Raw genomic sequence first — 18,049 nt, 5'->3', positions numbered from 1 at the left:
GTGATCAGGTGCCCACATCGGGCACCTGATCAATCTCCTCACCATTTACAGGTCTCTCACCGTTACAACAACTTTGGAAATACAGTTATAACTCATTACACCTTTGATCGAGAGCTCCAATGAACGTACAGTCAAGTAGAGTTCACCCAATAGCTGGCTACTAACAACTTAACCAGGAAACCAGGAAACTCTCCTGTTGTGTTGCACCAGAGACTCATGATATGATGATAAGAGACGATCTTAAAGCAAATTATTTTCAAAGTATTATTTATTGCTGGCAACAAAGCATATTGAAGGCAAAAACACAACATTATAGATGCCAATTTGTAGAAAAGCGGGGGGAGGGGGGTGGTGGAGCAAAAGCTTTAAACATTATTGTAAAAAAAAAAAAAAAAAAGTTTAAACTTTGTAACCGGTCAGAAACGAAGGATCTTTATACTAGTAGACGTCATTCTGCAGATCTGTAGGACAGTAAAAAAGTACGGAAAACGTTGTCCTCGTATTTCAGCTACTTCCATCACGTCTGCTTGAATCTAGTAGCCTACAGCACAGTCCTGTTTCTGTAACACTATAATGTCGGCGTCATTAAAAAAAATAAACAACTCTCAAGCAATACACACACAGTAAAACTATAAGTGAGACGGCGTCATAAAAAAAAATAAACAACTCTCAAGCAATACACACACAGTAAAACTATAAGTGAGACGGCGTCATTAAAAAAAATAAACAACTCTCAAGCAATACACACACAGTAAAACTATAAGTGTTGGAACCAAAACCACAACTGTTGTTTCAAGCACCGTACAAACACGAAAACCATTCAGAAGTCCTTTGCAATTTATGCGTAGGCTACTGTAGCCTGATCCCAGAGCAGTCTATCCTCTTGCCAACTCCTATGGGCCAACAGATGTGGGACCAGGCTATGTAAACATTTACATTTTACATTTTAGCAGATGCTCTTATCCAGAGCGATTTAGGACTCAATTCAAATCAGTTTTTGTTTTTTAAAGGTGAAACTCAGTAACTCAAATCCGCAAGTGGCTCCCGAGATTATCCCCGAAGTGGACATTGCCATTGGCTGCACAGAGTCCCATTGAGACGAAATCCCATGCAGCCTTGTTACATGTTTGAACACGTCACGTTTTCTGACCTCAGGGCGTGAGTTGGATGGGTTGTCTATGTTTCGTTTTCTATGTTGTGTTTTGCGTTTGGCCTGGTGTGGTTCTCAATCAGAGGCAGGTGTCGTTAGTTGTCTCTGATTGAGAATCGTACTTAGTGTAACGGATGTGAAATGGCTAGCTAGTTAGCGGGTACGCGCTAGTAGCATTTCAATCAGTTACGTCACTTGCTCTGAGACTTTAAGTAGGGTTTCCCCTTGCTGTGCAAGGGCCGCGGCTTTTGTGGAGCGATGGGTAACGACCGTGCTTCGTGGGCGACTGTTGTTGATGTGTGCAGAGGGTCCCTGGTTCGCGCCCGTGTCGGGGCGAGGGGACGGTTTAAAGTTATACTGTTACATTGATGCTGTTGACCCGGATCACTGGTTGCTGCGGAAAAGGAGGAGGTTGAAAGGGGGGTGAGTGTAACGGATGTGAAATGGCTAGCTAGTTAGCGGGTACGCGCTAGTAGCATTTCAATCAGTTACGTCACTTGCTCTGAGACTTTAAGTAGGGTTTCCCCTTGCTGTGCAAGGGCCGCGGCTTTTGTGGAGCGATGGGTAACGACCGTGCTTCGTGGGCGACTGTTGTTGATGTGTGCAGAGGGTCCCTGGTTCGCGCCCGTGTCGGGGCGAGGGGACGGTTTAAAGTTATACTGTTACATTAGGTAGCCTTTTCCCACTTGTGTTTTTGGTGGGTGTATATTTTCTGTGTCTGTGTGTTCCACACGGAACTGTTTCGGTTGGTTATTTCACGTGTCGTTTATTGTTTTTGTTTCAGTGTTCGATTGTTTTAATAAAGAGCATGAACACGTACCACGCTGCGCATTGGTCCTCCGATCCTTACTACTCCTCCTCGTCGTCGTCGTCAGAGGAGGAAGACCGCCGTTACAGAACACTGGAAATGTGAGATGTAATCTACACCTCGATCAGGATGATAAATATCCAAAACACTAATCCTGATTTTTTTTTTTTTTTTTTTTTTTTTTTTTAAATCTGAGGACAATTAATTCTATATAGTTTACAGTTTCTCGTTCTGAACTTCAAAACGCCAGTGGCTTCAAGACAACGATCAAGAGCAGCTGCTCAACGAAATTATATCAGACACAACCAAAACAGGCGTCAGTGCAAGAAAGACAAGTACAACAGTAAGGTATGAGTCGTTGTTGTTGGGTTCTAGGGGTTGCTAGGTAACCGATACTCTTTAAAAAGTGTAGTTTTGAAAAAGCTAAGAAAGAAAAAAAAAGAAAAAAAAAAGTTGTTCACACAAAATGGAGGTACTGTGTGTGTCACTAGAGGTTCCATTCCTCTCTGCTATACAGCCAGCGGTCTATGGAGTAGCTGTCGTGATAGACATCCCAGATGTCATAAGCTTCTTGCCAGCGATCCTCCCAGTACCTGAACATCTGCTTGGGGATCTTACCAAGACAGTTGCTGTAGAAAGACAACACAGCTATTGTTATTGGAATTGATTGGTATTTTATCAGGATCCCCATTAGTTGTTGTAGCTACTCTTCCTGGGGGTCCACACAAAACATAATACACACGAGATAGATAACGGATAGATCATTTAGAGATAATGAATAATCGGCTGATTTAAAAGTGATAAACAAGTATATAGTCCTCCTTTGATGCACAGGTTCCGTATGTGTTCTCTCAAATGTGAGAATGTAGGCTGTAGAATATAGAATGTAGGCTGTAGAATATAGAATGTAGGCTGTAGAATATAGAATATAGGCTGTAGAATATAGAATGTAGGCTGTAGAATGTAGGCTGTAGAATATAGAATGTAGGCTGTAGAATATAGGCTGTAGAATATAGAATGTACGCTGTAGAATGTAGGCTGTAGAATATAGAATGTAGAATATAGAATGTACGCTGTAGAATGTAGGCTGTAGAATATAGAATGTAGACTGTAGAATATAGGCTGTATGATGTAGGCTGTAGAATATAGAATGTAGGCTGTAGAATATAGGATGTAGAATATAGGATATAGGCTGTAGAATATAGAATGTTGAATATAGAATGCCGGCTGTAGAATATAGAATATAGGCTGTAGAATATAGAATGTCGGCTGTAGAACGTAGGCTGTAGAATATAGAATAGGCTGTAGAATGTAGGCTGTAGAATATAGAATGTAGGCTGTAGAATATAGAATGTAGGCTGTAGAATATAGAATGTTGAATATAGAATGTCGGCTGTAGAACGTAGGCTGTAGAATATAGAATAGGCTGTAGAATGTAGGCTGTAGAATATAGAATGTAGGCTGTAGAATGTATAACATAGAATGTAGAACGTCTCCCAAGTGGCACATCTCAGTACTAGAGTAGTGGGCTTGACTACCAACAACGACGAGACAGCCTAAAGGGAGGAGGTGAGGATGCTGGGAGTGTGGTGCCAGGAAAACGACCTCTCACTTAACGTTAAAAAAACTAAAGGAGATGATCGTTGGACTTCAGGAAACAGCAGAGGGAGCAGCCCCCTATCCACATCGACGGGACAGAAGGTGCAAAGTTTTAAGTTCCTATACAATTCTACTGTATCTTAGTCTATATGTACTTAATTCCATTCCTTTACTTAGATTTGTGTGTATTGGGCATATGTTGTGATATTGTTAGATACTACTGCACTGTTGGAGCTAGAAACACAAGCATTTCGCTACACCCGCAATAACATCTGCTAAACACGTGTATTTGACAAATAAAATTTGATTTGAGAGGCGTCACTGCAGACCCTGGTTCGATTCCGGGCCGTATCACAACCGGTCATGATCGGGAGTCCCACAGGGTCGCACACAACTGGCCCACGTTTTTTTAAATAATGAGTTTGTCTCTTACCTGAATATAGAATCTATTCTGTCTACGAAGAGGTTGTCTCTTACCTGAATGTAGAATATCTATGAAGAGGTTGTCTCTTACCTGTACAGCTGGTTGATGGAGACATAGTTTTCAGGATAACCTTTCGGCAGCTCAATAATACTGATTTGATAGTCACCCCGACGCATCCCCTGAGAGGATAAATACTTTTATCAGAGACATAAATTGGTGTTTAAATCTGCCTGCCTATCTCTGCCTCCCTGCCTCCCTGTGCGTACGGCCCAGTACATCACCGGGCCCAAGCTTCCTGCCTTCCAGGACCTCTACACCAGGCAGTGTCAGAGGAAAGCCCATAAAATTGTCAAAGACTCCAGACACCCACCTGTTTAGGACCAAAAGTCTAGGACCAAAACATTCCTCAACAGCTTCTACCCCCAAGCCATTAGACTGCTGAACAATTCAATTCATTTACATTGACCCCCCCTTGTACACTGCTGCTACTCGCTGTTTGTTTGTTACCTATGCAAAGTCACTTCGCCCCCACCTACATGTAGAGATTACCTCAACTAGCCTGTACCCCCGCACACTGACTCTGTACTAGTACCCCCTGTAAATAGCCTCCACATTGACTCTGTACCGTAACACCCTGTATATAGCCTCCACATTGACTCTGTACCGGTACCCCCTGTATATAGCCTCTACATTGACTCTGTACCGGTACACCCTGTATATAGTCTCCACATTGACTCTGTACCGGTACCCCCTGTATATAGCCTCTACATTGACTCTGTACCGGTACCCCCTGTATATAGCCTCCACATTGACTCTGTACCGGTACCCCCTGTATATAGCCTCCACATTGACTCTGTACCGTAACACCCTGTATATAGCCTCCACATTGACTCTGTACCGGTACCCCCTGTATATAGCCTCCACATTGACTCTGTACCGGTACCCCCTGTATATAGCCTCCACATTGACTCTGTACCGGTACCCCCTGTATATAGCCTCCACATTGACTCTGTACCGTAACACCCTGTATATAGCCTCGTTACGGTTGTAGGCTACTTGGTAAATATTTTCTTCTTCTTGAACTGCACTGTTGGTTAAGGGCTTGTCAGTAAGCAATTCACGGTAAAGTCTACACCTGTTGTATTCGGCGCATGTGACTAATAAAGTTTGATTTGAACAAGAGGAAAGTATCCGACGGGTGTGACTCCACCCCCACCACCTCCACCCAGGAAGTGAAACCAGCTTCAAATCAGTCTTGTGGTTTAAGTCAGACGCCGAAAAGTACAAAGGATGTGAGACTAACCAGGTTTTATTAAACCTTTTTTTTTTATGCGAGTGAAGTCGGGTAAAAAATAATGACATGACGATGGAAATATTAAAAAAATGTTTTAAAAAAATGTTTCCACATGTCCACAAAACACGCAAGACAAGATGGGATATTTTTGGTAAAATGAATTACGTGAGAAATTTGGGTGGAAACGCTTTTATGCGCTTTAAATAATATTTTAATTTAAATCATATTTTAATATTTTAATTTAAATAATATTGATATAATAACCATTATATCAAAGTAAACTGGGGAGTCATGTGATTGATATGTTGTGTGGTCCCTCCCACTACGACTGGTCGGGAAACCACTTCATTAGGCGACAGATTAAATAAATGATGATGAACTTCACAGGGTGAAAGGTCACGGTGATGATGCTCTTTAACCAATAAATATTGAGGGTCTTATGCTGGTCACATGATCATCAATGCTTGGCTGTCATTGGCCGTTTTACAAATAAAAAATAATCTTGCTTTTTTTTGTCTAATAATCCCAGTGGACACACTCGCTATATAACTATAACTATATAACTATATAACTATATAACTATAACTATAACTATATAACTATATAACTATAACTATTTAACTATATAACTATTTAACTATATAACTATTTAACTATAACTATTTAATTATATAACTACTTAACTATATAACTATATAACTATAACTATAACTATAACTATATAACTATATAACTATAACTATTTAACTATATAACTATTTAACTATATAACTATTTAACTATAACTATTTAATTATATAACTATTTAACTATATAACTATTTAACTATAACTATTTAATTATATAACTATTTAACTATATAACTATTTAACTATAACTATTTAATTATATAACTACTTAACTATATAACTATTTAACTATATAACTATTTAACTATATAACTATTTAACTATATAACTATTTAATTATATAACTATTTAACTATAACTATTTAATTATATAACTACTTAACTATATAACTATATAACTATTTAACTATATAACTATTTAACTATAACTATTTAATTATATAACTACTTAACTATATAACTATTTAACTATATAACTATTTAACTATAACTATTTAACTATTTAACTATTTAACTATAACTATATAACTATTTAACTATTTAACTATAACTATATAACTATTTAACTATAACTATATAACTATATAACTATTTAACTATATAACTATTTAACTATAACTATTTAATTATATAACTACTTAACTATATAACTATTTAACTATAACTATTTAACTATATAACTATATAACTATTTAACTATATAACTATTTAACTATAACTATTTAACTATAACTATTTAACTGTATAACTATTTAACTATATAACTATTTAACTATATAACTATTTAACTATATAACTATTTAACTATATAACTATTTAACTATATAACTATATAACTATTTAACTATTTAACTATATAACTATTTAACTATATAACTATATAACTATTTAACTATATAACTATTTAACTATATAACTATTTAACTATATAACTATTTAACTATATAACTATATAACTATATAACTATTTAACTATTTAACTATATAACTATTTAACTATATAACTATTTAACTATATAACTACTTAACTATATAACTACTTAACTATATAACTACTTAACTATATAACTATTTAACTATATAACTATATAACTATTTAACTATATAACTATATAACTATATAACTATATAACTATTTAACTATATAACTATTTAACTATATAACTATAACTATTTAACTATATAACTATTTAACTATAACTATTTAACTATAACTATTTAAACGCACAATGTTTTGTGAGAAAACCATCAGTAGGGTTTAAAATGCGATGTACCGAATAAGTTAAATGAGTTTCCAAAGGGCATTTAACCACAAAAGGCATTTGTATGTACACTACGTCAACATTTTATCTGCAACAAGTAGATTTGACAGAAAAGTACAAAAATAACACACACACACACACACACACAGTGGTCCTCACCATGGCGACAAAGGGCCACATGTCATAAAGACGATAGTGCATGTTGTAAACGATGATCGGATCCACATCTTCCTTCATGGCTCTAAAAACTGTCAAAACATGTTGGAATACTTTGAAGAATAAAACAGTGTGTGTGTCTGTGTGTGTGTGGTGTGGCGTGTGTATGGTGTGTGTGGTGTGTGTGGTGTGTGGTGTGTGGTGTGGTGTGTGGTGTGTGTGTGTGGTGTGTTTGGTGTGTTTGGTGTGTGTGGTGTGTGCGCGTCTGTGTGTATATAGTGACACCCAGCAACCCAATACCTACCATCTCGTCTATTCCACATATGGTTACGTGAGAAGTAGACTTTGTTCCAGTTGTACCCAGCGTGGTAGTAGGAAGCGGAGTACATTCCTCCACTTCCAAATTTATAGAGGAGCTTCCTAGAAAACAGAATAAAATCATTACATCATTGTATCGTTACTGTATATTATTATATAGTATATATATATATAAATATATAATATATTACAAATACAGTGGGAGTAGATGATCACTTTAGGAAACGAACCAAAAAGCTCTACTTTTTTCTTGTTATGAATTCATCAAAATCAAATCAAATTTTATTGAGTCACGTGCGCTGAATACAACAGGTGTAGACCTTAAAGTGAAATGCTGAATACAACAGGTGTAGACCTTAAAGTGAAGTGCCGAATACAACAGGTGTAGACCTTAAAGTGAAACGCTTACTTTACGAGCCCTTAACCAACAATGGAGTTTAAAATAAATAAAGAAATAAATATGGAGAATAAGAACATGGAGAATAAGAGATATCTTTAACAAGTAATTAAAGAGCAGCAGTAATGAACATGTAGGTAGAGTTATTAAAAGTGACTGCATAGATAACAACAGAGAGTGGCAGCGGTGTGGAGAGGTGGGGGGGGGGGTCAATGCAAATAGTCTGGGTAGCCATTTGATTAGCTGTTCAGGAGTCTTATGGATTGGGGTTAGAAGCTGTTTAGAAGCCTCTTGGACCAAGACTTGGCGCTCCGGTACCACTTGACGTGTGTTAGCAGAGAGAACAATATATGACTTGGGTGGCTGGAGTCTTTGACAATTTTTAGGGCCTTCCTCTGACACCACTTGGTATAGAGGTCCTGGATGGCAGGCAGCTTACCAGACGCCGGTGTTCTATCCTGCCAGTATAGCGTGTAACCAGCCAGCTGTATGTTATGTATGTTTCACGGGGATCTGGGCCTGTTACCAAGGTAGCAGTATATCCATCGCCTCGGGCTTGTCCCGAGTAGTGAAAGGAGAAAAATTATTCCGCGGTGAGTAATCGCAGTCCCGGGGCTGGATTCACAAAACCTTCTTAAGAAATGTCCTTTTTAACTGCCATTTTTGTCCTTAAACTATAGACTTATGAAGAATGTTAAGCAAAGTTGCTATTCCTCAATAAAATTATTGGAAATGTTCTTTAGGTTTTTTCTTAAGTTTCTTCTTAAGAAAAAAGTTAAGAAGAATTGGGATTCTTGAAAATAATACTTTAGCATTTCTTCTTGGAAATGTACTTAGCTTTAGGACAACGAAACCCTCGTCTTGAGACCATGAACGTTTTCTTGCTCCATGGACAGTTGGCTACCGGATATTTAAATCCAGCAAGATTACAAATTAAACACGCATTATCTAGTGTAACAGTATGTCACCGATTGAAAACGCTATTAGCGCGCACCACCGCTAACTAGCTAACCATTTTACATCGGTTACACTCACCCCTTCTTTTGACTTCCTCCTTTCCCGCAGCAACCAGTGGGTCACGGCACCAATGTAACAGCTTCCGTCCCTCTCCTCACCCCTACCTGGGCTCGAACCAGGGACCCTCTGCACACATCGACAACAGCCACCGTCGAAGCATCGTTACCCATCGCGCCACAAAAACCGAGCCGCTGGCCCTTGCAGAGGAGCAAGGGGAACAACTTCTTCAAGGTCTCAGAGCGAGTGACGTCACCGATTGAAAACGCTAATTAGTGCGCACCAACGCTAACTAGCTAGCCATTTCACATCGGTTACACAAAGCTAGCTTGTAATTAACAATATATTACAATATTCTAGAAGTGTTAACTAGCTAGCGCTATCTCGTCAAGTTGCAAAGAACTTGGACCACTTCATGTTTACTGCGTCATTGTCGCTTGCCATAACCCCCGACGACAGAGACAGACTCGGCCACTCCAGACCATCCATTCTTTATCGTCTCTGTAGTGACCCCGCCGTTAGCAACAGTGTTGCCAACACATTTTCAGGGTAAGTTGCTTGAGGCAGGTTGATTTGTTGCTAAGTGACGTTGTGATGTCATTGCGTGATAACGTAAAACTGTGCGTCATTACGTAGAATACACAATAACGTTAGTCAAATTGACTGGCCATCTCGGGGAGAAAAAAAATAATAATACGATTTGACATTTTGTTCAGGTACAGACTCCCACTCTTTTCTGTACAATTTTGATTGTAAGACATGTTGATTAATGTTGTAAATTCTGTTCAAGATCAAACGTTCCTCACCAACTATATTCATTGGGTTTGTCTCGTTGAACCCGTACTGCTGCTGCAGTCAGACAACAATGATTTGCAATTTGCTGAAGTTGTTGCTGGCTTGCTGCTGACGTCACTCACATTGCACTTTTTTGCAACAATGCGTGTTGTGACAGAGAAAATCGGTTTAGTGTCATTAAGAGAGGGATAATGCATTTTAGTATTTTAGTCACTTTTCAAAAGTTAGTATACATTTTTTTTTAAAGTAGCTAAATATGTTGCTAGGTGCTGTTTGGATAAGAAAAAAGTTGTCAGGGTAGTCTGAAAAGTTACTAAATCTAGCAACAAAATTGCTAAATTGGCAACACTGGTTAGCAAGTCTCCCCAAACAGCAACCTTTTCATGGCTGCTATTTCCTCTATCCTCACTTCAATCTCCTTTCTTGGTTATCCATTTCTGATTATCATATAGCTAGTCTGACGGCTATAATGTGTGAAAAATAACGAAATGACCAAATCCAATCGTCCCTGTCACACAGACGTATTTATTGGTCACTAATGTCAATGCCACATGAGATATTTACGAAGTTCCAAAACTACGAATTCCTCAGAACATTTTGAGGATTTGCATTTACGAACCCATATAAACTTCCTATTTTTCCCCCCCCCTTAAGAAACTTCTTACGTTTTTTCGTAAGTAATGTTTTGTGAATCCGGTCCCTGATGTTCTAGACGTTATTTTCGGTCATAAGAGACGGAAGCGGCAACATTATGTACAAAATAAGTTACAAACAACGCAAATAGACGGGGGGGAAAAAAAACAGAATCGGTTGGGGGTCACGTTAAACGTCTGCCTGATGTATTTATTTATTTATTTATTTTTGGGGGGGGGGGGATAAAAGGATGGAGTAGCCTACCTTGCTTGGTTCTCCTTTCCAACTCCGGGCAAACCTCTGATAATGATGAGATTCTTCCTGATTCGTTTTCGTCCTCTTCCATTCTCCATTTTGTCTTTTACACTTCCTTCTCAACAAGCACATCACCAGATGTCCTCTGTGGTTCAGAGAACACGCCCTAACATAGACACTGGGAGAACTATTCTTTTAACTATGTGGAAAGCAACTTTTGGTGCAACAAATAGTTACTTTAAAGGTACTTTTTTTCAAAACGATTTGAATACAGATCTAAGAAACTATTGGATTGGCTGCCTTCAAATAACGGCAAGGCTGTAATCAGCATGTTGAAGGTAGAAATACAATGAATAGAGGATACACAATCTCCTACACTATTCCAATCCATCTGACAGTCATATTGGATCTACACAATAATGTCTATTTCTATCTGATCATTCTGTTATTATCCATCCAATTGTACATGATCAGGTTAAACCAATTAACCGATTATTATTTTGTATAGATAAGTTTAAATACATTGTGACGGTTAACTACTGTATCTCTCTCTACTGTATGTCTCTCTACTGTATGTCTCTACTGTATGTCTCTACTGTATGTCTCTACTGTATGTCTCTACTGTATGTCTCTACTGTGTGTCTCTACTGTATGTCTCTACTGTATGTCTCTACTGTGTGTCTCTACTGTGTGTCTCTCTACTGTGTGTCTCTACTGTATGTCTCTACTGTATGTCTCTACTGTATGTCTCTACTGTATGTCTCTCTACTGTATGTCTCTCTACTGTATGTCTCTACTGTATGTCTCTACTGTATGTCTCTACTGTATGTCTCTACTGTATGTCTCTCTACTGTATGTCTCTCTACTGTATGTCTCTCTACTGTATGTCTCTACTGTATGTCTCTCTACTGTCTGTGTCTACTGTGTCTCTCTACTGTATGTCTCTACTGTATTTCTCTACTGTATTTCTCTACTGTATGTCTCTACTGTGTCTCTCTACTGTATGTCTCTACTGTGTCTCTCTACTGTATGTCTCTACTGTATGTCTCTACTGTGTGTACTCAGTCCCCTCCTGTACTCCCTGTTCACTGATGACCGCGTGGCCAAACACGACTCCAGCACCATCACTAAGTTTGCTGACGACACAACGGTGGTAGTGGTTTCTTTGATACAAATCTTAACCTTGTGACCCATTTCATTCATATGTTGTGTGTCATGTAGACTGAAGGAAGATGGACTTTGTTATAAAATACTGTGGCTCAAACCAGCTGGTTGAGTTCTCAGTGATCACCTCCAGGGGTGATGACTGACCAGCTCCAATCTTGGGGCGGCAGGTAGCCTAGAAGTTAGTGTTGGACGAGTAACCGAAAGGTTGCAAAATCCCCGAGCTGACAAGGTACAAATCTGTCGTTCTGTCCCTGAACAAGGCCGTCATTGACAATAAGAAATTGTTCTTAACTGACTTGCCTAGTTAAATAAAGGTACTTTTTTTTATATATTTTTTTATAATAAAGTTTCATTGTTTTGAAGAAAATTTAAGTCTCTCCTTTTGATAACAATAATTCCACCACACCTCTCTCTCTCTAATCTCTCTCCTCATCTCCTCTCTCTACGTCTCCTCTCTCTACGTCTCCTCTCTCTACGTCTCCTCTCTCTACGTCTCCTCTCTCTACGTCTCCTCTCTCTACGTCTCCTCTCTCTACGTCTCCTCTCTCTACGTCTCCTCTCTCTACGTCTCCTCTCTCTACGTCTCCTCGTCTCTACGTCTCCTCGTCTCTACGTCTCCTCGTCTCCTCTCTCTACGTCTCCTCGTCTCCTCTCTCTACGTCTCCTCATCTCCTCTCTCTACGTCTCCTCGTCTCCTCTCTCTACGTCTCCTCGTCTCCTCTCTCTACGTCTCCTCGTCTCCTCTCTCCTCGTCTCCTCTCTCCTCGTCTCCTCTCTCTTCTCTATTCTCTCTCTCAGTTCTTCACCCTGGTGTTGATGTTGGGGAAGACGTCTGTCAGTGATTTGTCAGACATGACCCTGGAGCTGTACAACATAGACAGCCATCTGCTGCTGTCTGTTCTGCCACAGCTGGAGCTTAAACTGAAGGTATAGCCCTGGGACTCTGTCTCTCTCTCTTTCTCTGTGTCTTTCTTTCTCTCTCTTTCTCTGTATCTCTCTCTGTTTCTCTTTCTCTCTCTTTCTCTGTGTCTCTCTCTCTTTCTCTGTGTCTCTCTCTCTTTCTCTGTGTCTCTCTCTGTTTCTCTTTCTCTCTCTTTCTCTGTGTCTCTCTCTGTTTCTCTTTCTCTCTCTTTCTCTGTGTCTCTCTCTGTGTCTCTTTCTCTCTCTTTCTCTGTGTCTCTCTCTGTTTCTCTTTCTCTCTCTGTTTCTCTGTCTCTCTCTTTCTCTCTTTCTCTGTCTCTCTCTGTTTCTCTCTTTCTCTGTCTCTCTCTCTTTCTCTCTCTCTCTGTCTGTGTGTCTCTCTCTCTGTCTTTCTCTTTCTCTGTGTCTCTCTCTCTGAGAAAAGTGTGACTGAGACAGAACTCTGCAGGGGAGTGTAGGAGATAAGACTAGTCAAACATTCCACAATAAATCAGCTTTGGGGAGTGGACGTTCACTGATAAGTTTAAGATAACACTAAAAGCCATTGTTTATATTGGGTTTAGGTCTCAGGAGTAAAAAGGTAATGACAAGTTTATTTAATAAAAACTATTGTCATAATGCTAATTTCACCAATGAACCAATGACTGACAAAGAAGGATGTAAGGAACGAACCCTAACAAAACCAAGGAACTTGAAGCTCTCAACCTGCTCCACTACAGCCCCGTCGATGTGAATGGGGGCGTGCTCAGTCCTCCTTTTCCTGTAGTCCACAATCATCTCCTTTGTCTTGATCACGTTGAGGGAGAGGTTGCTGTCTTGGCACCACATGGCCAGGTCTCTGACCTCCTCCCTATTGGCCGTCTCGTCGTTGTTGGTTATCAGGCCTACCACTGTTGCGTCTCAGCAAACTGTCTCTCTCCCCTCCCCCGCTCCCCTCTTTTTCTCTCTCCCTTCTCCCTGTCTCTCTCTCCTTCTCCCTGTCTCTCTCTCCTTTTCCCTGTCTCTCTCCCCTCCCCCTCCCCTCTCCTTCTCTCTCCCCTCCCCCCTCCCCTCTCTTTCTCTCTCCCCTCCTTCTCCCTGTCTCTCTCTCCTCCCCCGCTCCCTGCTCTTTCTCTCTCCCTTCTCCCTGTCTCTCTCTTCTTCTCCCTGTCTCTCTCCCCTCCCCCACTCCCTGCTCTTTCTCTCTCCCTTCTCCCTGTCTCTCTCCCCTCCCCTCTTTTTCTCTCTCCCTTCTCCCTGTCTCTCTCCCCTCCCCCGCTCCGCTCTCTTTCTCTCTCCCTTCGCCCTGTCTCTCTCCCTCTCCCCTTCCCCGCTCCGCTGTCTTTCTCTCTCCTTCTCCCTGTCTCTCTTCCCTCCCCCCTCCCCTCTCTTTCTCTCTCCCTACTCCCTGCCTCTCTCTCCTTCTCCCTGTCTCTCTCTCCTCCCCCGCTCCCTGCTCTTTCTCTCTCCCTTCTCCCTGTCTCTCTCCCCTCCCCCGCTCCCTGCTCTTTCTCTCTCCCTTCTCCCTGTCTCTCTCTCCTTCTCCCTGTCTCTCTCCCCTTCTCCCTGTCTCTCTCTCCTTCTCCCTGTCTCTCTCCCCTCCCCTCTTTTTCTCTCTCCCTTCTCCCTGTCTCTCTCCCCTCCCCCGCTCCACTCTCTTTCTCTTTCCCTACTCCCTGTCTCTCTCTCCTTCTCCCCTTCCCCGCTCCGCTGTCTTTCTCTCTCCTTCTCCCTGTCTCTCTTCCCTCCCCCCTCCCCTCTCTTTCTCTCTCCCTACTCCCTGTCTCTCTCTCCTTCTCCCTGTCTCTCTCCTTCTCCCTCTCTCTCTCCCCTCCCCCTCCCCTCTCTTTCTCTCTCCCTACTCCCTGTCTCTCTCTCCTTCTCCCTGTCTCTCTCCTTCTCCCTCTCTCTCTCCCCTCCCCTCTCTTTCTCTCTCCCTTCTCCCTGTCTCTCTCTCCTTCTCCCTCTCTCTCTTCCCTCCCCCCTCCCCTCTCTTTCTCTCTCCCTACTCCATGTCTCTCTCTCCTTCTCCCTGCCTCTCTCTCCTTCTCCCTGTCTCTCTCTCCTTCTCCCTGTCTCTCTCTCCTTCTCCCTCTCTCTCTCCCCTCCCCTCTCTTTCTCTCTCCCTTCTCCCTGTCTCTCTCTCCTTCTCCCTCTCTCTCTTCCCTCCCTCCCCCCTCCCCTCTCTTTCTCTCTCCCTACTCCATGTCTCTCTCTCCTTCTCCCTGCCTCTCTCTCCTTCTCTCTGTCTCTCTCCCCTCCCCCGCTTCCCTCTCTTTCTCTCTCCCTTCTCCCTGTCTCTCTCTCTCTCCCTTTACCTGTCACTCTATCTCTCACCCCCCTTTCCCTGTCTCTCTCCCCTCCCCTCTCTTTCTCTCTCTCCCCACTCCCCCCTTCTCTCTCTCCCCTCCCCACTCCCTTTGTCTCTCTCTCCCCACTCCCCCCTTCTCTCTCTCATCCCCCTCTCTCTCTCTCCCCTCCCCCTCTCCTCTCCCTCTCTCTCTCTCCCCTCCCCCTCTCCTCTCCCTGTCTCTCTCTCCCCTCCCCACTCCCTTTGTCTCTCTCTCCCCACTCCCCCCTTCTCTCTCTCCCCTCCCGCTCCCTGTCTCTCTCTCCCCACTCCCCCCTTCTCTCTCTCCCCTCCCTCTCCCTCTCTCTCTCTCCCCTCCCCCCCTCCCCTCATGTCAGTGTTATCTGGGCAGGTGAGACAGAGCTGACTAAACGTGGACCTTGATGTTAATTTTAGTATTTTATTAATTTTAGTATTTTATTAATTTTAGTATTTTATTAATTTTAGTAGATTAGATTGAATATTGCAGATATATTGTGGCTTCTATCAATGTAATTATCTGCATCATTTCCAATCCCCATATATATTTTGGGGGGGTAAATATATTTTCCTTCTTTATTATTGTCCCCTAACCACCCAAATTGAAGTAAACTAATGTACAATGACACTTAGACTTCTACATCCATATTAAACATACTATATACATTTTACGGACGCAGTTTATTATTCAATTATTGATCGACTGACTATGACTTTTCAAATCCCCCAGCAGTGCTATTAGGCTCCAGGTAAATGTTGCAATTCTTCAACCATGTTTTTTTGCTTCTTAAACAGTGAAAGTCAGGAAGTTTACAGACCCCTTGATTTTTTCCACACATTTTGTTGCGTAACAGACTTATTCTAAAATTGATAAAATCGTTTTTTCCCCTCATCAATCTACATAAAATACTACATAATTACAAAGCAAAAATAGATTTGTAGACATTTTTTATTTATTTAAATACACTGACAGGGTAGTAACAGGGTAGTAACAGGGTAGTAACAGGGTAGTAACAGGGTAGTAACAGGGTAGTAACAGGGTAGTAACAGGGTAGTAACAGGGTAGTAACAGGGTAGTAACAGCATAGCATAACATAATAGAGACTAATCATCTTTCTGTAGGCTTGTTGGCCAAAGTCTATGGCGAAATGAATGGGGTTTTTGGATAAACGCTGAAAACAAGTTTTGTGGTAAACACAGGCTAAGGACATCTTATAATATCCATCAGTGTCACTTTTTGGGGAATTTTGAAGCATTTAGGTACGATGCATTCAGAAAGCATTCAGACCCCTTGACTTTTTCCATATTTTGTGACATTACAGCCTTATTCTAAACTGTTTTTTTTTTTTATTCCCTCATCAATATACACACAACACCCCATAATGACAAAGCAAAAACAGGTTTTTAGAAATGTTTAAACTGAAATATCACATTTCCATAAGTATTCAGACTCTTTACTGAGTACTTTGTTGAAGCACCTTTGGCAGCGATTACAGCATCGAGTCTTCTTGGGTATGATGCTACAAGCTTGGCACACCTGTATTGGGGAGTTCCTCCCATTCTTCTCTGCAGATCCTCTCAAGCTCTGTCAGGTTGGATGGGGAGCGTCGCTGCACAGCTATTTTCAGGTCTCTCCAGAGATGTTCAATCGGGTTCAAGTCCGGGCTCTAGCTGGGCCACTCAAGGACATTCAGAGACTTGTCCCGAAGCCACTCCTGTGTTGTCTTGGCTGTGTGCTTAGGGTCGTTGTCCTGATGAAAGGTAAACCTTCGCCCCAGTCTAAGGTCCTGAGCGCTCTGGAGCAGGTTTTCATCAAGGATCTCTCTGTACTTTGCTCCGTTCATCTTTCCCCTCGATCCTGACTAGTTTCGCATGCCACTGAAAAACATCCCCACAGCATGATGCTGCCACCACCATGCTTCACTGTAGGGATGGTGACAGGTTTCCTCCAGACGTGATATTTGGCATTCCCGGCCAAAGAGTTCAATCTTGGTTTCGTCAGACCAGAGAATCTTGTTTCTCATGTGCCTTTTACTGAGGAGTGGCTTCCGTCATCCCACTCTACTACAAAGGTCTGATTTGGTGGAGTGCTGCAGAGATGGTTGTCCTTCTGGAAGGTTCTCCCATCTAAACAGAAGATCTCTGGAGCTCTGTCAGAATGACCATCGGGTTCTTGGTCATCTCCCTGACCAAGGCCCTTCTCGCCCGATTGCTGTTAGGCCCGTTGGCCAGCTCTAGGAAGAGTCTTGGTGGTTCCAAACTTCTTCCATTTAAGACTGATGGAGGCCACTGTGTACTTGGGGACCTTCAATGCTGCAGAAATGTTTTAGTACCCCTCCCCAGATCTGTGCCTCGACACAATCCTGTCTCGGGGGTCTACGGACAATTCCTTCAACCTCATGACTTGGTTTTTGCTCTGACATGCACTGTCAACTGTGGGACCTTATATAGACAGGTGTGCGCCTTTCCAAATCATGTCCAATCAATTGAAGTTACCACATGTGGACTCCAATCAAGTTGTAGAAACATCTCATGGATGATCAATGGAAACAGGATGCACCTGAGCTCAATTTCGAGTCTCATAGCAAAGGGTGTGAATACTTATTTCTGTTTTTAATTTTAAATAAATATGCAAAAATGTCTAAACCTGTTTTTGCTTATTCATTATGGGGTATTGTGATGTCATTATGGGGTATTGTGATGTCATTATGGGGTATTGTGATGTCATTATGGGGTATTGTGTGTAGATTGAGGATTTTTATTTATTTAATCCATTTTAGAATACGGCTGTAACGTAAAACAAAATGTGGGAAAAGTCAAGGGGTCTGAATACTTTCCGAATTCACTGTATTTTATGCTCCTGCAGGTGTGTGTGTGTGTGATACCGATGTATTGATTGTCAGACCTCTCAACTGAGGT

General features: G+C 41.4%; 1 protein-coding gene across 3 annotated transcripts; it reads right to left on the bottom strand.

Annotated features, from left to right (window-relative positions):
* Positions 1–250: 250 nt before the first annotated feature.
* On the bottom strand, positions 251–11,050 carry LOC139537931 (NEDD4-binding protein 2-like 1). 3 transcript variants are annotated; one of them, XR_011667622.1, is made up of 6 exons: positions 10,744–11,037; positions 7,627–7,742; positions 7,326–7,414; positions 4,072–4,160; positions 1,817–2,587; positions 251–1,271 (listed from the first exon to the last, which is right to left on the bottom strand). XR_011667622.1 is itself a non-coding variant. In XM_071339830.1 (5 exons), exons 1-5 carry the CDS (start codon positions 10,830–10,832, stop codon positions 2,446–2,448), a joined length of 525 nt encoding a protein of 174 aa, XP_071195931.1. In that variant the 5' UTR covers positions 10,833–11,037; the 3' UTR covers positions 251–2,445. The 3 variants fall into 3 exon arrangements, 2 of the variants coding, with proteins under 2 accessions (XP_071195931.1, XP_071195932.1); XM_071339830.1 differs by having other exon boundaries at positions 251–2,587; XM_071339831.1 differs by lacking the exon at positions 7,326–7,414 and having other exon boundaries at positions 251–2,587; positions 10,744–11,050.
* Between the last annotated feature and the right edge of the window lie 6,999 nt (positions 11,051–18,049).

Source organism: Salvelinus alpinus, chromosome 13 (assembly GCF_045679555.1).
Source record: "Salvelinus alpinus chromosome 13, SLU_Salpinus.1, whole genome shotgun sequence".
Taxonomy (NCBI): domain Eukaryota; kingdom Metazoa; phylum Chordata; class Actinopteri; order Salmoniformes; family Salmonidae; genus Salvelinus; species Salvelinus alpinus.
The sequence above is the reverse complement of the archived record's forward strand: the minus strand, read 5'-3'. Positions and strand labels throughout refer to the sequence as shown.